Raw genomic sequence first — 23,280 nt, 5'->3', positions numbered from 1 at the left:
AAATGGCCCAAAACACTTTGGGCCGTTTCACTTTCAAAAACGATGTAAATATAAAAACACAAATGTGCCAAAACACATGATAAAGGAAGGTCTTCCCCAACTTGACAAAACACAATTGTTCCACTTATTCTTGTGTCTCTACGCAAATCTACTTTACAGTAAAAATCACCCCAAAATGAATGTGTTAAAAGTATTGTCTTGTTTATTTGGGCCTAAACTTGCAGCTGTGTGCTCAATAATCACGTTAGCACACATAAAGGCAATCAGCATCATTCCTAACACACACCAAAAAGACGAATGACAAAGTGAAGCAGCTTTCCAAACCCTTTTGGCCCCTGACCGTTTCACTAAAGGTGGAACGCAGAGTGTTTCTGCTGGGACAGAGGACGAGTGTTCATGGCAGACCACCAGCATGTTCATTAGATCGTGTGGTAGAGAGCAGAGCAGCATTGAGTTACCTGCTGTGTGTGTGAGCCAGGTGCTAATGGAGCGGTTTGCTCCTGCAGACAACACGGAGCAGCTGCCCAAGTCTTATTGATCCGTCTGAGTGTCGCGTCCTCGCAGCTGAGGGAATACTGAATAACTCCTCGACTGCAAGAAACCGATTCTGTTCGCAGGCTTTCAGATTGATGTCTCAGGGCCTCTTCAAATCAAATAATCAGGACAATCTCCAGAGGATCTCACATTGACATAGAAAATACTGAAAGAAGTCAGATGCGCTGGAAGAGTCAGAGCGGTTTGTATGTCGGGGCGATCTTTAACTTTCTGTGGTAGAAGTTTCTGTGATTGATGCTGAACAAGTCCTTAATGAATCTGGGACTCGGACGCGTTAACGGAAATTCAATCGTTCTCACTGCAGAAAAGTGTTTCTCCTGTGTGATATCTTCTCCAATTTATTTTTGAATATTGTCTTTTTATATTCTGCTCATTTGTTTCCCTCCATCCCTTTTGCTTTTTGACATTTCTCTTCTGTACTGTGAACTATTATTGTTGCTTATTTAGTTAAAGAAGGACACGCATATTGTGTGTCTCTACTGGGACATGTCTCCATGCGTTAATGTTCAGAAAGCTCTTGATGTTTCTCATACTGCCTGTGCACCTCTTTTCACCCTCTGTCTGAAACCAGAGCCCAGTCTGCTCTGATTGGTTAGCTGGTTTGTTCTGTACTATAATTTATTTAGACATCACAACTTATCAGCACCGAGCTTCAGATGACTTACAACATAAATAACCTTTAAAGCCCCACAGGAACATTGTGTTGTGTTCTTGTAAAAACGCCGTTGTCCAAAACCAATTTCCCCTCCTGTTTCCTGTGAATTAAAGAAGTCTGCAGACCTCGCCGCCGTGTTTGAACGTTTTGAGAGCTTATCGGTGGATTTTCCGTCCAGTGAATTGCTGCAGCTTCTCTCTTTGTTGAAGCGCTGACACATCAGGATAGACTCTCAGACACGCAGCGTCGCACCACCTCTTCTCTTACTTCGTCCTCTCAATCACAGACCTCACACCAGAGAGAAACTGACAGTCTGAAGCACTCTCGCCTTAAAAACCTGTTTGAGATGAACACTTGGGCAGGTCTTAAGAGAAAAGAGCTTTGCAGAGAAAAGAGAATCTGAATGTGCAGTCAATGGGGGGAGGATGGGATATTCAGAGGGCTTGCATCTTGTCTTTTGAGCTTCTGATCAACAAAATGTAATGTATTACATTCAGGACTTTTATAAATCACCTTCGTCCTGTTTTGTGTTATATACTGTAGGTTTGTGTGCATGTAAATGGTCTGCAAAGGCTACATTAAAGCATGGAGACATTAGAGACACTAAATACAATTATAAACCTGAAGATGAAAACAGTAAGTTCTCTTTAAAATCCCAGTTAACTCTATTTCACATATTAAAAAAAACTGGATAGAAACGTTCTAATCTACAAAGTATTATCGTAATGAAAATGGTGTTATAATCTTCCGATAACCAGCACATATTCCTCCTTGTGAGTCCTTAAAAGCTACATAACATCTGTGCGGATTAAGACCTTCAGGTTCTGTATCTGATGGTGAATCCTGAACAGAGAAAAGATTAACGCTGCTTTCCATTAATGGATAAAAGCACAGCAGTGACGATTGTTAGTCATAAATTGTCCCCAGACGTCTCTTGAGTCAATTCTTGGTTCACTTTCTGTCCATTTACAGCTGTTTGTCAATCTGTGTCTGCTCTGTCAGGAAGAGAATCATTGAGTATGATGTTGAATTACAGTTTTCTGCACCATTCCTATTAAGTATAAGTAAAATCATCCGACTCTGGTGTCCGTGGTATAATACTTGGAATACTGGGTCACTCGTAGTAAACGGACATCTTTAAATGTCTTGTTTTATTCCATCAAAATCCTAAAACCCAAAGATAATGAATTTATAATGATATAAGACAAGGCAAATCAGCAAATCCTCGCTTTTATAAAACTGCAATCAGAGAATGTTTGACCATTTTTTTTAAGCATTTTTTATTTTAATTGATTGAAACTAATTGTTTTCTCTTGTCAATTCACTAATGAGTTAACCAACGTAATCAAATGGACAGTTGTTCAACTAAAGAATGAAATAAAATGAAAGAATAAGAACAAATATAATTCAAATATTTATATAACCACAAGACGTTAAAGTAAATCTGTGCATGTAGTACTACACTATATTACATGTACCGTACTTTTCGGACTATAGGCCGCGACTTTTTTCCCCATTTTGTTTGTACAGCTAACGGCCACTAGGGAACCTCCTAAATCTATGGATTTTACCTTTAACTCGATGGGCTCTAGGACCGGTCCGCGCCCGCCACCTTTAAGGGCGGGCTCCAGCAGGAAAAGCTGGAGGCCGGAAAAGAGTGAGACAGGTAGCGCGCCAAAGTATAAGTGGAACCGAGAGACAGAAGGAGAGCAAGACAGACGGACAATTTAGCTGCTGCGGCTTCTATGCAGGTGCGCTTTATAGTCCGAAAAGTACGGTACATTACAACATAGAGGTGTGTGTGTAAAAGAATGCTGAAGTAATGGATAATTCATCCAGCTCACAATGATAACACAAAGATAACTGAAACACGGAAAAGCATCCTCTTTGTAAAAGGCACTTGGAGACACAATGTAATATTGTTGTGTTGTCTAAACAGTAAGTGGGTTTTATCTCCTCTAATGAACCAAATCAAAAATGAAAACAGATTTGAAAGATTAGCCTAACTTTTGATTGGATGAGTTCCTCCTGCTCCTCAGTAATTGGGACCCAGTGTGTCCTGATGAATGCTAGAACCTCTCAGGCTTAATTGCTTTGGCTCATTAAAAGTCTTTTGTGTGACAGTAATCCTCTCGCTTAAATGCCGGCTCCGATACAAGAACGCATACGTTCATAGAAGAACAATGGCAGTGACTTATTACTGCACATCTTCGCAGCTCAATTGAATTGTCTCTACACACGTCTACAAGTCCTTCAATTCCCTGCGTCTCACTGAATTAACTCATCCTAATTCTGTCATTGTGACAGCGTTTCCCATCTGACGAACAATTGCTCAGCGTTTTTGTGTCTGGGCCGTATATTGGGATTTTTGACATTTGGATTATTTGTATAATAAATCACATTGACGCACGAATGATCGCTCCTCGGTCCTCGAGGCCAACACATGCCTAACCCTAACCAAGTCTTCACCCTAAAATTTAAAATGCCCCTCATGGGGACCTCCATTATGTCCCCATAAGGGGGGCGAGTCCCCACACGTGACTGTGTAAACATATTTAGGTCCCCACAAGGATGGTAATGCTAGGCCACACACACACACACACACACACACACACACACACACACACACACACACACACACACACACACACACACACACACACACACACACACACACACACACACACACACACACACACACACACACACACACACACACACACACACACACACACACACACACACACACACACACAATGAAGCCTCACCGGAAATTGTGAAGGAGAGATAATTGCTTGTTGTGGAATCTAACCCGTTCTGTCACTCCAGGAAGAAAGAGCTGATCTAATGAAGTACCCCTCCCCAGTGAATTGAGCTCCTGCTTGTGTCCCACATGCTGCTAGATACCTAGTAGATATAAACAAACAAAAGAAAGCTTGCTCCATCTTTCTAAGAGTCTTATCTCTATGGTGACAAGGTGTTCGTCCATCGTTCCTGGAATATAAATAGGATCCAGCCATCGTTGCCTAATCAGTACGAACAACTATCAAAGACGCTTTGAAAATAACACCTGGAATTGATTATTTTTTATCGATTTGAGTCTTAATATATTTATATCTTTTTACATCTCTTCTGTGTTGTCGCTCTTCTTCAGAGTGTGACAACATCAAGGTTTATGTGACATCAACAAAACTGGACATTTAGCTTTTTTCAAGGTGTTTTTTTAACTCAAACTCTTCGGTATTCCTTCAGATGATCAAACAGAAAACAGTGAATGTTCCAAACGTCTTCCCGAAACGAGTAGGGGGTTCAAAGGAGTTGTTGCTCCTCTGCCTCCTTTAATCTGCTTCTTCTTCTTTGAGATCTTGAGATGGAGGATGAGGGCTTTTACTTGGCTTCACCTTCTCACTTATGATGAGTGCATGAAGGATGAAGACATTTATCAACTCTGTAGAGTTACTCATGTCCCCTATAATATTTACCAAAAACGGTATCTCTACTTTTATTAATTAGTATTTTCATCTTCAGGTTCATATCGGTATTTAGTGCCTCTCCTGTGACATGTCTCCATGCTTTAATGTTCAGAAAGCTCTCGTACTGCCTGTGCTGCAGCACCTCTTTTCCCCCTCTGTCTGAAACCAGAGCCCAGTCTGCTCTGATTGGTTAGCTGGCCGGCTCTGTTGAGATTGGTCAACCGCTTATAGACGTCCCGCCCCTTAGCCCTTATCACGTACAATGTGTTGAAGCGCTTATTGGCTAAGTGTAACATAATGATGTTATGGAAGTAAACAAAGGCGTCCAATGGAGGCGTTTCAGGCAGTGTGTGGGAGAGAAACTCCCTCTGGGGGGGTTAGCCTTTGCAGCCCATTTACATGCACAGCACACAAACCTAAACAACACACTACAGTAAAGGGGAAACCCCCAAAATCATAATAGGGCTTCTTTAAGTAGGACCTTTCTCCACCACTGTGAAAGAGACTGCCGTTTGACAGCGTTGACTTGTTCTGCTTATGATGCCGGACACATCGCTCATTGTTTTCCTGCAGGCTCTCTAGGGGGTTCCTCAGTTTTCTCCCCTCTGCGTCACTTCTGCAGGTGGACTCAGGGGACCCTCCTCCTGAAGACAGCAGTCTCATCATTAACGCTTGTTACCACAGGAGGAAGCTGGTTGTCCTTATCCTACAATTTAACATTTTACCTCCACACCTGCTGACATTCATTAATTACTCAGTTTTGTTTACTTCCGAGTGCTGAGAATCACACACCTGAAGGTAGACTGGAAACAGAGCAATTATGTCCAATCTGGAAGGTTTTTTAAATCTATTTTCGTCCACCTTTCGCCTTTTTGTCATTGTCCATGATGAGAGCAGAGGGACGACCAAAGAGCACATAAGAGAGGACGAGAAGTCATAATAATAATAATAATACATTTGATTTCTATATAGCGCTTTTCTTGAACCCAAAGACGCTTTACATTTGGGAGGGAGGGTAGACAAACAAAACAAAAACAGAAAAGCAGTCAGGAGGAAGTTGGTTGAGAGGGGGGGGGGCTTATGGATACAGAGTTGAAGAGGTGGGTTTTGAGGCGGGACTGGAACAGGGTGAGGGACTCAGACTCTGCCCCCGAAGCTCCGGAGTCTGGCCTTGGGGATGGAAAGCAAACCGGCTGAGGTGGATCTGAGGGACCGGGGTGTGGTTGGAAGAGGATGAGGAGGTCAGTGAGGTAGGGGGGGGGGGGGGGGCAGATGGTGGAGGGCTTTGAAAGTGAGGACCAGGAGTTTGTAATGGAAAGTCAATCAGATTCTAACTCGCTCACAAACCACATGCTTCACGGTGAATTAGTGAGTGCTGTACGTGCAAAAGAAGGCAGCCGGCCTCCCAATAATCTGAAAGGGACTCTCGACGCAGAATTAATCGGGTGTTATTAAAGCTTCTGCTGTGTGCTGAATGCAAAATGACCCCGAGGGTGCAGCTCCGACATCAGAGCGCGTTCCTGATGTCTGATCCTTTGATGAGTCTCATTCTGGATGTCACGGCCGATTAATGGACTGAGCATGTCCGTTTGTGTTGTCAGGTCATGTCATTTCTGTCAAGCAGAGAGAATCAAAAGGTCAGAAAGCTAACTAATTATGACGATATGAATGAAGGGTTCTTCCTCTTTCAGCTGGATGCTGACCGGGACGAGGAGGAGGTCTTCTGCGACATCAGCATGACTCTGGACAACAAACTGTTCTCCTCCAAAGAGCCGGCAGCCGGTGAGATGAACACTCATTTCATAACAGCTGTTTTTAAATGTGTCTTAGCTTAAAAGATCACAAACTGAATATGTGCCTTATGTAAGATCATCCCTGGCTATATTACAGCATAAAAGGAGTTGATGCAAGAGCAGGCCAAATGACATGAAGCTAGATCAATCTCAATGACTTGTTTTAAATCGAAAATTATTATGTATGTTAACAATTGGGGCAGTTTCATGGTCTATCAACTTGTAGCAGAATCTTACAATACTTGTCTTTCTGATGTTCTGATTTTATATGAAATATTCTGAGAAATATATGCAAGTGTGCGTATTACATTACTTTTGATTTAGCCATCGCATTTATCAACAGTGACTCAAAATACCGTACTATAAGCCGCGACTTTTTTCCCCATTTTGTTTGTACAGCTAACGGCCACTAGGGAACCTCCTAAATCTATGGATTTTACAGGTACAATTAACCACCTTTAACTCTATGGGCTCTATGACCGGTCCGCGCCCGCCACCTTTAAGGGCGGGCTCCAGCAGGAAAAGCTGGAGGCTGGAAAAGAGTGAGACAGGTAGCGCGCCAAAGTGAAAGTGGAACCGAGAGACAGAACGAGAGCAAGACAGACGGACAATTTAACTGCTGCGGTTTATATGCAGGTGCGCTTTATAGTCCGGAAAGTACGGTAAGTGTAATAAACCATAAAGATACAAATATGTTCATATTGAATATGCCAAACCATTGTAGCGGCTGATGCATCCGGATGCCTAGACTTAAAAGATCTGAGCTCTTCTAACAACATTGTAAATAGAAGTTAATGTTACAAAGCCATGCGAGGCCTCCAGCGTTAAATAACTCTCAATAGAACAGAGACAAGGGTTTGTTTTAGTTATAACAAATAAAGATATCATTATGTTACACATGCGTGTGGGCATGAGTGTGTATTTGTATTTATTAATGTAACAAGTTATTCTTGCAGTATCTTCAGGCCAAATGATGACATATTACGCAACAGAGATCCGTTATAATACAGACAGTCAGAAGAACATCCTCTGGGGTTTTGTTGCGTTTTTAAGGGGCTGCCTGTGCTCAGTGTCGAAATGCAAGAAGACAGAAAAACCCACCAGCTCCCTGGTTACCGCTAGAGTTGGCATAGCAACCAGTGAAGTGGGGTTAGCGAAGCTCGGTGAGGAACACGGGATCAACGGGGTGAGAATCCGTCTCAGACAGAGAGTATATGTGTTTTATAAAAACCTGAGCAGTTAAAAGAAATGTGCCAGAATGATTCAGATCGCAGCTTCACAACGGTTTGAAACATGATCTGTCAGCGCTCTGCAGGTGCTTCTGCTGTGATATCATGAAGGGTTTAGATAAAGGGAAACATGTTGACACAAAGCAAGACCCAAATGCAGATAACGCTGAAAAAAGCCTTTATTTCAAGGATAAAATAAAAATAACTTGGACAAAACAGAACTGTCACCGGTGAACTTATTCACAAACAAAAGACGAACCAACACCGAACACAAGAGACAAGACTAAATACAGGGAGGGGTAATCACAAGACGAGAAACAGCCGGGCAGGGGAGGAGAAACACAGATAGAGGGACCAGACAATAAACAAGGAGGAAAACATGACAGGGAGAACCGAACAGCAAAATAAACCCAAACCTAGAACATACAAAACTAAAAACGTGACATATCATGAGAGTCCTGACACTTTTCTTATAATAAAGCAGAGGCGAAATCAGTAACTGTTCCTACGTGAGGTTTTCTGATTTCACTTTGGTTGAAATTGATGGTATTTCTTCAATATTGTGCAGCCATGGTCACAGATCACTATGAGCTTTAATGCAAATCTATGGGAATTAAAACACATCTTTCAACTCTTAATGACTTTCATTAATTGAGCATAGTATACTGATCAAAAGGAGGAGGATCACTCCAGTGGGGCTTTCTCCAAGATTCTTCCACTCTTTTATCCAGATTCAGGTGTTGTTGTTGTTGTTTGTTGTTGTTTTGCATCTTTACAGTCTGCATTGAGGGGATAGACATGGGGTTACGTAATGTAACCCAGCTTCTATGAGTATAGGCGCAGCCCTCTAAGGCTATCGCTATTGGGTAATCCCCTCTGCACGTGTGCAGCACTGACAGACTTATTCCACGCCCACCTCCAGGCTCACTTCCGTATAAATAGGAAGTAGGCCCTACAATCCACTCCAACAGCTTTTCTTCAGCTATTCGCGGAGCCAGTGGGGCCCGAACCTCAGAGGGCTGCGCCTATACTCATAGAAGCTGGGTTACAGCTTCTATATCGTATAAGGCTTCGCCCTCTAAGGCTATCGCTATTGGGTTAAGGGCGAAGCAGGATGTAGTCCACGCCCCACTGGTTCCGTCCGTTACCAGAAGCACAAAACACACCTACTCAGTTCATAACCCATGTCCATTTCGCTGTGCGTAAATGGAGCATCCCATTCCCAGGGAATATAGCATTAAAAAATGAATATTTCTCCATCAGGGAACGAAGGTAGGCTTACTCGGGCTACCTGTCGTTTATAAAAGTAGAGATGGAGTCTCACTTGTTAAAAACGATCAAGAGAGGAGAACAAAAGGCCGCTCTCTAAGTGCCGACAGGCAGGAGAGAGGCCTGCAATTGAAAACCCCCGAAATTACTCATTCTGGCAGGCTATTCAGTACTGAGTGTGTCAGAGAGGAATGGGAGACATCCCTCAAATAAAAACGAATAAACGAACAGGGTGAAGACCAAGATGCAGCAATGCAAATGTCTTCCACTGTCATTCCTCCGTGCAACGCCAAGTTGATATTCTCCTGGTGCTGTGCGCTTTAATGTTTTCCGGGGGATCCAACCCAGAGGAAACATACGCCTGTGACACCGCCTCACCCAGCCAGTGTGACAGGCGCTGTGCAGACAGAGGCTGCCCTAATGAGCGCTCTCTGAAATGCACAAACAGACGCTGGGATTTGCGTAACGCAGCCGTGCGTGCAACATAGCATGCCAGCGCGCGCACGGGACGGAGGAGATCAGATGTGGCTTCCTCCTCTGATGTGTGAGGAGGAGGAAAGAAACCCTCCAACGTTATCACTCTCGATCTAAACGAGCTTGTGATCACCTTTGGCATAAAAGCCGGGTTCGGGCGCAACACCGCTGAGCTGCCATCTCCTTGGATCTGGAGACATGACGGAGCCACCGAGAGAGCAGACCAATCACTCACCCTTTAGCTGACGTCAGAGCCAGGAGCAGCGCTACCTTGGCTGACAAGAACTTCAGGGGAACCTGATCCAGCGGTTCAAAAGGAGCTTTACTTAGTGCGCGCAGCACTACAGCCAAATCCCATTGAGGCGCTAAAGCGCGTGATACCGGTCTGAGTCTCTGTACTCCTCGTAGGAATCGTTTTGTCAGAGGGTGACTGAACACCGTGCTGACCCCAAAACCTCCATGGCATGAAGAAATGGCAGCCGCATATGTTTTTATCGTGCTATAGGCCAAATTCCTGTAGGAAGGATATGATAGCATGTGAGGCAGGGGACACGCAACTGGGTCCACGCCTTTTCCTACACACCAACGCTGGAACGCTGTCCATTTGGCTGTGTAAGATGCCCTGGTGGACGCGGCTCTAGATCCCTGTCACAACATCTTGAGAGAGGCCGAGCCCCTCTAAGTGTTCCCGTTCAGGGGCCATGCCCACAAACGTTGGCCTAACACTGGGTGACCGCTGATTGCTCCCTCCGCCTGGGAGAGAGCATCCCCCCGCCACGGAATTTCCCAAGGTCTCCCTGACAGCATCCGCTGCATGCAGGGAAACCAGGACGCTCCTGTGCGCTCCGGGGCTATTAAGACCGCTATCAATCGCTCCTCCTGCACTCGGTCCAGGAACCGAGGGATCAGAGGGACTGGTGGGAAAGCGTATAGTAACACCCTGGGCCAAGGTCTGTGTGCGAACGCGTCCACCCCTAGAGGGGGGTGATCCTGCCTTCTCAGGGAGAACCAGAGAGCACACTGCGCGTTCCCGCGAGCAGCGAACAGATCTACCTCCGCTCTCCCGAACCTGCTCCATACTTGGGAGACCAGCTCGGGGTGGAGGCTCCAGTCCCCTTGTCGAGGACCTCCTCTGGACATGAGGTCTGCCCCTCTGTTCAGCTCGCCGGGAATATATACTGCTCTGATCGAGAGTATGTGTGTGCGCGCCCAGCACAACAGCCGTCTGGCTGTGTCCAGCAGCTGCGCTGATCGTACACCTCCCTGACGATTTATGTAGGCTGCCGCCGTCTTGTTGTCTGTTCGAATCAGCAAATGCCGATTCCACAGCAACGGGGCAAAGTGCTGGATTACTCTCCATACGGCGAGTAATTCCAGCGTGTTTATATGAAGGGACATGTGAGGCGGCCACTGTCCCCCCACTGCCTGCGACATGCATGTTCACCTCCACCCTGAGAGCGATGCGTCTGTAAACACCGAGGTGTGTGACGTCACTCTGCCGAGGGGAACCCCCACGGACAGGATGTGGGGATTTTTCCAGTAGGCCAAACCTATGGATAGAGGAATGCACACCCTGCGTCTCCTCTGACGCACAGGGTCGATGCGCAGGCGAATAAACCACCTCTGAAGTCTCCTCATGTGAAGGAGACCCAGGGGAATCACCACGTGACCAGCTGACATCATGCCCAACAGCTGCATCACGGAAAGGGCTGTCACCACCCTGCCGGGTGTGACGCGCCTGAGGAGAGCTGTCAAATTCTCCACTCTCCGCTGTGAGAGTCGTGCTCTCATGCGGGCTGAGTTGAATTCCATTCCCAGATACATGATGATCTGGGAGGGAAGAGGACAGCTCTTCTCCCAATTGATTATGAAACCCAGGCTTGACAGGTGAGATACGAGTTGTACCATCTCTCTGGAGCGAGCCAGCAACAGCAGGTCGTCCAGATAAAATAACACTCATCCCTCCTCTGCGTAGCGGCTCCAGCGCCGTCTCCACACACTTTGAAAAAGTGCGTGGAGCCAGGGAATATCCGAACGGCAGTCGATTGAACTGGTACGCTATTCCCTGGAATGAAAATCGCAGGAATTTCCTGTCTTTTGGGATGATGGTTATGTGGAAGTAAGCATCCTTTAGGTCTATGGAAGTACACCAATCTCCCTGGTGCACACACTCCATTACCTGTTTGTCAGCATGTAAAACGGCCTTTTCCGTATCACTCTGTTGAATGCTGACAGATCTAGGATGGGTCTCATCCCCCCGGTCTTTTTCGGGATAAGAAAATAACGGGAGTAAAACCCCTGATTTTCTTCCCCTTGCGGAACCCTGGAGATTGCTCTTTTTAACAAGAGTTTCCGCAGCTCTGACTGGAGCGCAAGACACTGTTCTTGGGATGACAGAAATGTTTCCCCTCGAACTGCGGGGGGGGGGGAGGCAAATTGCAGAGAGTAACCTCTGCTGATCAGCCTGCTCATCTATCCGTCCATTAAACATAGCCGCCTCCACTCTGAGCATCGCTCTGAGAGCGGGCGTACCTGTTTTTGTTGTGCTGTGGTAGTCATGGTAACAAGCCATGCCAGAGCCCTCGCCGCCGTTGCTTGTGAAGCAACCCAAGGGGGGCCCCGCCCTAAAGGGCTGTGCAGGGGTCTCCACACGCTGCATCACACACCGACTCTCATCCTGTCTCTGTTTATGAGAAGGCTCATAAACAGGACCCTGAGGCGGGTTTACGCTCCCACTCACGGAGGTGTGTGCAGTGCTTTTCACCTCGTGCGTAATAGCCGCGCTAGGCTTAATACGACTGTGTGTAGGCACAACTGAGACAGAGGAAAAACCGCGCTGCTTGTTACCCGAAAGGATAGAAGCGGCCGATTTAAATGTCAAGCCCTGCTGTCTTATAACCGACTGGCTAAATACCGCAGGCTTATACAGCGAGCCTAGCTGTTTGCTAACCGACAGATTAGAAACCGCTGGCTCAAACGGCGAGTCCCTCTGTCCATTAACTGACAGGTTAAAAGCAGAGGGATTATGCAACAAATCCTGCTGCCTTTTAATCAATGGATTAATGGCAGCCGGCCTGACTAGTGTGGGGGATACGTGAGACACAGTTGCTACAGACACACTGTTGAGATTTGAATCATATTTATTAATAATTCTCTCTTCCCACATAACCCCCCCAAAGAGTCATCTTCGGTTCTGCTTTCTCGGAGGTTCACTCGGAGGAGCAGACCAGGAGCGGGGGTTCTTCCTTCCCCTCCGGCTCGTCGCCTGCAGATCCTGTCTCTGCGGCGGAGGAGCGGAGACCTGGGACCGAGCCCCTGCAGCTGCCGAAGGGCGATTCTGACGCCGTTGCTATTCTCACCGCTGTCCGCGCTGCCCCCGTTGAGACTGTTGCGGGGGCTGTCGTTGCTGCCGCTGCTGTTGCTGAGGCCGTTTGTTCCTAAGCCAGCTAGCGTGACGCCTTATGTCATCTGCCTGCTCTGCCGCAGATTTCATAGTCTCCACCATGGTGTGGAACTGTGGTCCAAATAGTCCGTCCGGACTGATTGGAGCCTCCAGCAGATCCTTTCCTGCACCCTCCAGTATATTCCCCTGCTGTAGCCAGAGATACCGGTGGACCTGTGTCGCCCATGCCGCAATCTGCGCCTGCGAGACTGCGCCTGCGAGACTGCGACTGCTGCGCACAGTGTAAGTGCAGTACTGGCCGCCTTCCCTATCTCCTCAGCCTCCACTGAGGACATAGTTTTTGACCGCTCGGACATTTCCACCATGGAGTTTGACAGCAACGCTATATTGTCCACTCTCTGCTGTCTGAGGGCCAGCGGCAGGCGGGCACAATGCGAGCATGATACCCCGGGAGTGAGAGCAGCGTTCGCATGCTCTATTCCCAGGCAGGACTCACACTGTGAGTGCCTGTCAAAGCTCATAATGTAACCCGACCCGCATACGAGGCAATCCCTAACGCAACCTTGACTTTCCTGCCCAGTCTCCATCTTACCAGAAAAACAAAGCTTTTTAGGAGGAATGTTTGTTTTCCAGTAAGTAGCTCTTAAAAGAACTGGTTTTGCCTGGCAATGCTTCTGCAACGGAGTGCTGAAGAAAAGTAGGAGTGGATTGTAGGGCCTACTTCCTATTTATACAGAAGTGAGCCTGGAGGTGGGGCCCACGTCATAGGTGGGCGTGGAATAAGTCTGTCAGTGCTGCACACGTGCAGAGGGGATTACCCAATAGCGATAGCCTTAGAGGGCGAAGCCTTATACGATATAGAACAGAGGTTGTCACAAACTGTACAGAATATAAAACCCTTTACGAACACCCTGTGCTTTAGGGCCAGGGTTCTTACGGTCATTAAAAACCTGGAAAAGTCATGGAAATTCAAAATGCAAATTGCAGGCCCTGGAAACGTTTTGGAAAACAATATTTTTCCCAAGGTTTTGGAAAAGTCATGGAAATGTAACTAAAGTTGCATCAAATATAATTTATATTTGATCTTATTGCCGAAATAGTAATACTATAATGATAATAAATACTCCATCGTATTGTAATGAAACGTAAAATGGCATTTAACTGACGAGGTATTTTGCTGGTGAGAGATTTTAGTGGCTTTAGCGTGTAGGAGCTAGTAAGCCTATTTGATTTGTTTTAGATAGGCACGACATGGTTCATATGCAGACCTTATTTTCCTGTTCCATGAATAAACCATTTTCAGTGGTACCGCTGAGAAAGAGTCATTTCTTTGGTCATGGAAAATTAGGTAAAAGTCATGGAGAAGCATTGGTGAAAAAGTGTATGAACCCTGTAGGGCTTTATAGGTAGAATTGACTTTCTTGTGCTCATGGTTCATCATGTTGTGCCACGAAGTTTGGGCACAGTTGCAGCACAGCAGAAAGCTGGGTTCTGGGTTTTCCTTCTTTTAAACTAAAACATATCTGGAAAGGGAACCGTTTGGAACAGATTTGAGTTTTGTTTCAGACAGATAGGCGGTAAGAGTAGAGAAGAACAGAGAGTGAAGGCAGCTGTTAATGCAGGTAGGATCATTATTACAGAAGTTACAGCTTTTCTCTAGACTCACACAATACGTGATCAAGACATCACATTAGCGGCAATCCTTGACATCAAAATGGCCTCATGCTACTCGACAGCACTTGACAGCAGTGTAATGACAGGACACTGAAATACAGAGGCAGATTGTTCAAAACTCTGAACCTCTTGAGCTCAAGAAGCCTGCAAAACTCCAAAAATAGATCCTCAGATAAATAGAGCGATCAAGCACAGAGAAATGTTCACTCAAAGCCAGCACTAGAAAGCCGGGGCTTCCTGTTAATGTCTGCTGAGATGCGGGACACTTACAGTTGCAAGAAAAAGTATGTGAACCCTTTGGATTCTCCACACATAGCGTCGTGTGTTCCTTCCAAGCAACTCAGCTTTGGTTTCATCTGTCCACAGAACATGTTGCCAGTAGTGCTGGAACATCCAGGTGCTCTTTTGCAAACTTCAAACGGGCAGCAATATTTTTTCTGGACACAGTGGCTTCCTCCGTGGTGTCCTCCCAGGAACTCCATTGTTGTTCAGTGTTTTACGTATCGTAGATTCGTCAACAGAGACGTTGGCATGTGCCAGAGATTTCTTTAAGTCTCTAGCTGACACTCTAGGACTCTTCTTCACCTCATTGAGCATTCTGCGCTGTGCTCTTGCAGTCATCTTTACAGGACGGCCACTCCTAGGGAGAGTAGCAACAGTGCTGAACTTTCTCCATGTATAGACAACTTGTCTTACCGTGGACTGATGACCATCAAGGCTTTCAGAGATACTTCTGGAACCCTTTCCAGCTTTATGCAAGTCAACACTTCTTAATCGTAGGTCTTCTGAGAGCTCTTCTGAGCGAGGCATGGTTCACATCTGGCAATGCTTCTTAAGAATAGCAAATTCAAAACTGGTGTGTATTTGTTATAGGGCAGGGCAGCTTTAACGAACACCTCCAATCTCGTCTCACAGGTTGGACTCCAGGGTGGCTGACTCCTGACTCCGATTAGCTCTTGAAGAAGTCTTTAGCCGAGGGGTTCACATACTTCTCCCACCCTGCACTGTGAATGTTTACGTGGAACACACCACAATAAAAACATGAACACATATAATTGTTTGTGTGGTATTAGTTTAAGCAGACTGTGTTTGTCTGTTGTTGTGACTTAGATGAAGATCAGAACACATTTTATGACCAACTTATGCAGAAATCCAGGTCATTCCAAAGGGTTCACTTGGTTGCCAAACCAATTCTGAAGAACTCTTCTTTATCAGTGAGACTGAACATTCTGGACCCTGAATCTAACTGGAGCTCTCGTCCATAGAAAAGAATGCGTCAGGGAACCTACGTCCCTGAACATCAAACTACCTCATGGCGGCTTGTGCTCGGTCATAGACTGCAACAACAATGCGCCCAAGGCCGTAGACCCATGCCATGGGAAAGGACACAGTGAGAGGAGACAGTGATGAACTGTGTCGAAGGTTGAATACCTAAGCAAATGATTCCCTAACAGCTGGTGTGTAGTCTTCTACCTGAACATGCTTCATGAAAGGCAGGTTTTTTCTACAAAAGACATCTCTGAGCAGAGGACCCCACTAAATATCTTCGTTTCTTCTATTCTAAGGTCACATTGTCCTGTTGTCTTACATAATACACTTAAAAAAACGTACATCTTATTGATATTTATTTTCCCTTGTATTTATCTGCAATGCATTTGATATTGAGCTAATCCAAAAGTAATCAGGTTACATAACTAACATTATGTTACTGATTACATGTTTTTTACAGTCACTAGTAATTGTAACGCAATACATTTTCAAAGTAGTAACCCTCCCAACCGTGACCACAGTGTACCTGTTGCTACTGAATGTTCAGATGCAGTGTGTGGCTTTGTGTCTTGTGTATGTGTGTATGTTGTTAACCAGCTGTAAAAAAAACATTTCCCTCTGGGACAATACATCTAAATCCAAAGATTACCACAAAATATTCATGTAGAAAAATAACATCAAGTTGTTCTTTAGATAATGTTTTTCGTCTAACCCAATCTTTATTTCTCATGCATTTAGAGGCCACTTGCATAAAGCAGTTGTATAGTCGCTCCCGCGTCCTGCACAGACTGCACAGCCCTTATCTCAGCTGTGCCCTGTATTGTAAGAGCAGCAGGACATCTGTGCCTTTGTCAATGTACATTTCCTGCATATGTTTCCTCTATGGAAGCCACACGAGTGCAATGTAATGGGTCTATTGTGTGAAATCTCCAGCTTCAACCTGTAATCTTCTCAGAGTACAGGTGAAATTGCTTCAAACAGCTCATATTGAAAAATATAAGGAAAAGCTGCAGGAAATAAAAATGGACATGCCATCGTTTTGATATCAGGTTAGTAGCAGTTGAGGAAAACTCTTTAAAGGTCCCCTATTATACTGTTTTCATCAATATATTACAGGTCTCAGACATATACAAACATGTCTCTGAAGCATTACCCATAATCCCCTCTGTTTCAGCCCTGTTTCCAAAGTGCTGATTCTCTGTCTGTTACTTTAGATGAAAATAAGGAGCCCCTCCCCACGCCCCTCTGAGAGACATGTGGTTACAAAGAACTCAATGGTGCTCTAGGAGGAGATTCAGGTGATAAGGGGGGGGGGGGGGGTTACCTTGGTTGCTGATTGGCTAATGGTTACTCAAGACAAAACATCGTTATGACATCATAAAGTGGCCAAAATCTGATCAGCTCATTTTCAGACAGGTTTTTATAGAAATGGATCGAAAAGAGAGAGAATCTTTGTTCCTGAAACTTTCAGAGTCTCTTTCCACAGAGGGGACACATGTTGATGTAGAAGAGACATGAAGAAGAGGGGACACGTGTTGATGTAGAAGAGACATGAAGAAGAGGGGACACGTGTTGATGTAGAAGAGACATGGAGAAGAGGGGACACATGTTGATGTAGAAGAGACATGAAGAAGAGGGGACACATGTTGATGTAGAAGAGACATGGAGAAGAGGGGACACATGTTGATATAGAAGAGACATGAAGAAGAGGGGACACATGTTGATGTAGAAGAGACATGAAGAAGAGGGGACACATGTTGATGTAGAAGAGACATGGAGAAGAGGGGACACATGTTGATGTAGAAGAGACATGAAGAAGAGGGGACACATGTTGATGTAGAAGAGACATGGAGAAGAGGGGACACATGTTGATATAGAAGAGACATGAAGAAGAGGGGACACATGTTGATGTAGAAGAGACATGAAGAAGAGGGGACACATGTTGATGTAGAAGAGACATGGAGAAGAGGGGACACATGTTGATATAGAAGAGACATGAAGAAGAGGGGACACATGTTGATGTAGAAGAGACATGGAGAAGAGGGGACACATGTTGATGTAGAAGAGACATGAAGAAGAGGGGACACATGTTGATGTAGAAGAGACATGAGGAAGAGGGGACACATGTTGATGTAGAAGAGACATGAGGAAGAGGGGACACATGTTGATGTAGAAGAGACATGAGGAAGAGGGGACACATGTTGATGTAGAAGAGACATGAGGAAGAGGGGACACATGTTGATGTAGAAGAGACATGAAGAAGAGGGGACACATGTTGATGTAGAAGAGACATGAGGAAGAGGGGACACATGGTGATGTAGAAGAGACATGAAGAAGAGGGGACACATGTTGATGTAGAAGAGACGTGAAGAAGAGGGGACACATGTTGATGTAGAAGAGACATGAAGAAGAGGGGACACATGTTGATGTAGAAGAGACATGAGGAAGAGGGGACACATGTTGATGTAGAAGAGACATGAGGAAGAGGGGACACATGTTGATGTAGAAGAGACATGAAGAAGAGGCGACACATGTTGATGTAGAAGAGACATGAGGAAGAGGGGACACATGTTGATGTAGAAGAGACATGAGGAAGAGGGGACACATGTTGATGTAGAGGAAGAGGGGACACATGTTGATGTAGAAGAGACATGAGGAAGAGGGGACACATGTTGATGTAGAAGAGACATGAGGAAGAGGGGACACATGTTGATGTAGAAGAGACATGAAGAAGAGGGGACACATGTTGATGTAGAAGAGACATGAGGAAGAGGGGACACATGTTGATGTAGAAGAGACATGAAGAAGAGGGGACACATGTTGATGTAGAAGAGACATGAAGAAGAGGGGACACACGTTGATGTAGAAGAGACGTGAAGAAGAGGGGACACATGTTGACGGCTGCGGCCACCTGACAGATTTAGCCTCAGGAAACAAAAAGCTCCGCCCTCTGCCCTCTGCCATGTTGCTGACTCTAACGTTGTGGCTGCAGAGAGGATGCAGTTCTGATCTTCTCTGTAAATCTGATTCCTTCTGACACTTTTCTACATACGGAAAGTAGGCAATGCACCGCTGCCGTCTCTCTGGAATCTGCCTGAGCGTTTGAAGCTGCAGAAACTAACCCAGCTGTCTGCCGTGCGGGAAGAGAAACTGCAGAGAAGAAATGTTATTCACGACCCAGTTCCACCGAGGAAGGAGAAGAAGATGCTGTGTTGGGCTCAGCTGCTATCTGAACATATGGAGATTAGATTCCGTGTATGCAGCTCAAATTAAGCTTGATTTGTGGAAATGTTATCCTCCTTAAAATGCAGATGTGCAGCTGCATGTAAACATCTGGAAGTTAGTTGTGGCACTGCGTCTTACGAGACTTGATGAGCTGTATTATAATGAGATGATGCAATATACCCAGGCATCTGTTGTCATGTGATGTTGGCAGAATACAGTAACCTACATATGATCCAAGTAAGCTTTGGATGTTCTCATGTTCAAGCCGTCTGCATCGCCACGAGTCGTTTGAGGTGAATTTACCGTAAACTGAGAGTTTGATGATTGTGTTTCTGTGCTCAGGTCCCAGTGAGCTGGACCTCAGTCTACTGGGGGAAACCAGTCTGGCAGATGTTGCCTGCAAGTACGACGAGGTAAGATTGCTATTTTTTATACCTGTTTTTACCTTATTTTGAGATGGGGATACTTTTCGTTTTGTTTGTTTGCTTTTTCCAAAAGCGGAACTGCTTTAATACAGCCATTGTTATGTTGTCTACTAATGGCGCGTTTCCACTGCAGGCCTCGCTCGGTTTGGTTAGGCCTTATTAGCAGTGGCGGTTCTAGACCAATTTGACTGTGGGGGGCAGTTATTTTCTGAGGGGGGCACAATAAATACAGGACGAAAAAGAGAATGAGACAGTATGAAGTAATTGCGCATAAGAAAACAATGCAATACAGTTATTGGTATTTGTTTAGGTACACTTATTTATTTCAGATAGATCTTATAGTTATTACTGTTAGCTTCAGCTTAAGTTATAGTGCAATGTTTGCACTAACACCATATTTATATAAAAATAAAGGCAATGAACAGTTACATCTCTACTTTACATAAGGTTGTCTGCACAATCTCACATTACAGCAACAAAATCCTGCGGTTTTTGGCAAACCGAGTACCAGAAAATATACATTTAAAAAAAAAAAAGTCATTGTTAGGGGGGCCACCGGGGGCCAGAGGTCAGTGTTAGGGGGCACTGGCCACAGACTGCCTGTGTCATGGCGAATACAGTCGCTGGTTTATTTATGTCTGTAGGCCGTTGTTGTGAGTGTGGACGGTCGGAGCCTATATAACGTTAGCTTAGCCAAGCTCCATTTAGAAAACAAGCATTTTAAAAGGGTTTTTCGCCTGCCGTCTGTCAAAGCATTAATTCATGGTTTTTACTAACCGGTATCAGTATGTTGTTACTTCGGCATCATTTTGAAACGTATTACAATTAAATCACGGTCAAATATGTTCATCTTGTTGTAGTTGTAGCCCCCTTGTCAGCGATTCTCTCTCTAGTTGAGCATACTCAGCCCGACTCAGCCTGGTTGTTCCTGGCCCTAGAACCACCATTTAGTCGGGCCAGAAAAAAGGTGAAAAAGTAGCCCCGGGCCAAAACTAGGCCAAGTGGAAACGCAACCAAAAACGGGCTCGGCACGCTTAAAGCGAGCTACCCGCTGCAGTGGAAACACGCCATAATACTGTTAGAGGCAAAACAATTAGAAAAAACTTTCGTGAAATAAATCAAAGGCAAAAATGCTTTCCCTAACGTGTTGCAGACTTGCAGTCAGTAGCGTAGGCAGAAATGTACTTTTGGGTGGGCCTGTAAAAAATATGGTGGGCCAGATTTTTCTTTTGCGCATCAGAAGCTAACAACAATCCCCGCCGGTACCGGTGGCAGATTACTTTTAAAATACTTTTGGAATACAAAATAATGTTTTGGTGAACAGGAGACACGTATGTTACTGTTTTAATGGCTTATCAAGAACTCAAACACAACATCTTGCTCTCTCATCTGCACCACACATAAAAAACATCACCCAGACTGCATTCTTTGCACCGTCTTAAAACCTTTCCTTAGAATATGTTATAAATTGTAAAGTGTCCTTGGTGCTTTGAAAGGCGCCCCTAAATAGAATGAATTATCATTATTATTTATTATTATTATCTGAAACGATGTAATAACCTTTAAAACTTTTTCCAGTAGCTTGCCCCGTGCCTTCAGCAGCAGCAGGCCATTCACTTTCATTGTATCCCGTTATAAATGTAATCATTTCGACAATAAAGAAATGCTACATAAACGTTATCTTGCACATTTTATCTAACCATCTCCGTTTCTAAGTTTCAATATATTTTAAAAGAAATCTCTCTCTCTCATCTGCGTGCGGGGGCGGGGCCTCACAGACACGCTGCATCTCTCTCTCGCTCACAGACATGCTGCAGCGATGTTCATTAGTGAACTTTGAGCCATCATTTATTTTGCAGGCAGCTCTCTGCCTCTCTCACGTTATTATGGCGCGCGCCGGAACCAACAATCAGTTTTTACCGTACATGAGTTTGGTTCAGAGGACAAAACACATGCAACATTAATTAAACTCGATATTTTTTCACTTGAATTTCACTTTGAATTCTTGGATATTCTCAATGGGTGAATACATTTTTTTATAATAATAATAAAATAATTAAAAAAAAATAATAATAATTAAATGACACTGAAGCTTTCTCAGGGTGGGCCAATGAGTAAACACCCTGGCGCTATGTTGGCTACGCCACTGGTTGCAGTACGGATACCATGTTCCAGCTAACATTTAACATGGAGCTTTCACATCTGGAAAACACTTCAGGACAGGTACTGTTATAAAGAACAGGTTCAGGTTTTTCTTTAGAAATGTCCTAAAACAAAGCAAACGCTGGTGCCCCTTTTTTGCACACTGCTCCACAATTTGCTTAGTTTGGAAAACCGTTCAATTTTGAGTCAATAAAATAAAATGTTTAGTCAATAATCATCAACTTAAAACCTTTCACCCAACACAAACGCATAGTTTTGATTAATGCAGATAATCAATCAGTTATGTAAGTTTAATAATGGCACTACAAATCAGCTACTTCCGCAGCACAGTGAAGTAACATCGAGAGCACCAAACCCATCAAATGCTACACTAATAATAATAATAATTTCAATTTATATAGCGCCTTTCACGAAATCCAAGGACGCTTTACAATGGGAAGTAACAAAACAAAAGGTAATAATAATCATACAGAGCAATAGCAGGAAATAAGTGACTGTAATTTAGTTGAGGCCGAAGGCCTGAGTGAACAGATGGTGTTTGAGGTGTTTTTTGAAGGTGTCCAGAGTGTCTGCATTCCTGATTGCAGAGGGCAGAGAATTCCAGAGGGTGGGGGCTGCGACACTGAAGGCTCTGTTGCCAAATGTTTTCAGCTTGGAGCGCTGGATGGAGAGCAGCCCTTTGTCAGAGGACCGCAGGTGACGAGAGGGGGTGTAGGGCTGGAGGAGGTCAGAGATGTATGGAGGGGCTAGGGAGTGGAGAGATGTGTAGGTTAGCAGGAGGAGTTTGTACTGGATGCGTGACTTGACCGGGAGCCAGTGAAGGTGGAGGAGGGTGGGGGTGATGTGTTGGGTGAGGAGCCTGGCTGCAGAGTTCTGGACGTACTGGAGCCTGCTCTCCACCTGTGTCCTCAGCCAGTGTTGATATGTTTTTATCCACGGGGATCGTCACACCGTTTAAATATTCACCGTCCATGTTCACAAACACATCTTCCCTCACAGCCGGGGGCTCTGTCACAACAACAACAACAACAACCTGCCGGGTTCTCCTGCGCTGCACGGCACTTTGTGAGCTTTCCTAATAAAACACTCGGGCTGATTGATCATTTTTTAACAATGTCACCCACAAAGGCACATTCAGAGCCAGGGTGATGCTGGGATATCGATACAGTTGTAGAGGAGTGCAAACAAAAAAGTTCCAGCCCAATTCATTGCAGACGACCTCGTCCCCGTGCAGCTCTTCCTGTGGCGAGCACTTTCTGTGAAGTGGAGCGAACACGCAGCGCAGACTTGTCACCCCGTATTTGTGGCTTCAGATGTGAGATTTTCAGTGGCAATTCACAGAAGGGCTGAGCGGCTATTTTGGGTCTCGGTTTTCACATCTCCTCGACATTTTACTGCAAATATGTCTTGCTTTTAACCAATTTTACTTTATCACTGATGCAAATAAGAAAGACAATAAGAGTCCATTTTGTTGTTTTCAGACTGAAATATCTCAACGTGAAAAATGTTTCTCCCACATGATGTGTAGCAAAACAGCGTCACAGTGTTGTTTATGAATGTGCATCACGTTCCATTCACTATCTCCGACATACAGCATCATCTTCCCAGGCATTAATAAAAACACTATTTATTTTTCGTACAGTGTTTTAGTTTATGTGTTTCCATACATATCT

At 44.9% G+C, this 23,280-nt stretch overlaps 1 protein-coding gene across 1 annotated transcript in view; it reads left to right on the top strand.

The window, feature by feature from the left end:
• ak5 (adenylate kinase 5) overlaps positions 1-23,280 on the top strand; it is a 76,177-nt gene that overhangs the window by 31,511 nt on the left and 21,386 nt on the right. The window contains exons 7-8 of the mRNA XM_034104883.2: positions 6,375-6,465; positions 19,362-19,432. Of these exons, the coding sequence (XP_033960774.2) occupies positions 6,375-6,465; positions 19,362-19,432 (162 nt within the window). The remainder of the gene's footprint in view (positions 1-6,374; positions 6,466-19,361; positions 19,433-23,280) is intronic.

The sequence above is a fragment of the Pseudochaenichthys georgianus genome, chromosome 17 (genome assembly GCF_902827115.2).
Source record: "Pseudochaenichthys georgianus chromosome 17, fPseGeo1.2, whole genome shotgun sequence".
NCBI classification, from domain to species: Eukaryota; Metazoa; Chordata; class Actinopteri; order Perciformes; family Channichthyidae; genus Pseudochaenichthys; species Pseudochaenichthys georgianus.
This window is presented reverse-complemented; position numbering and strand designations above follow the sequence as displayed.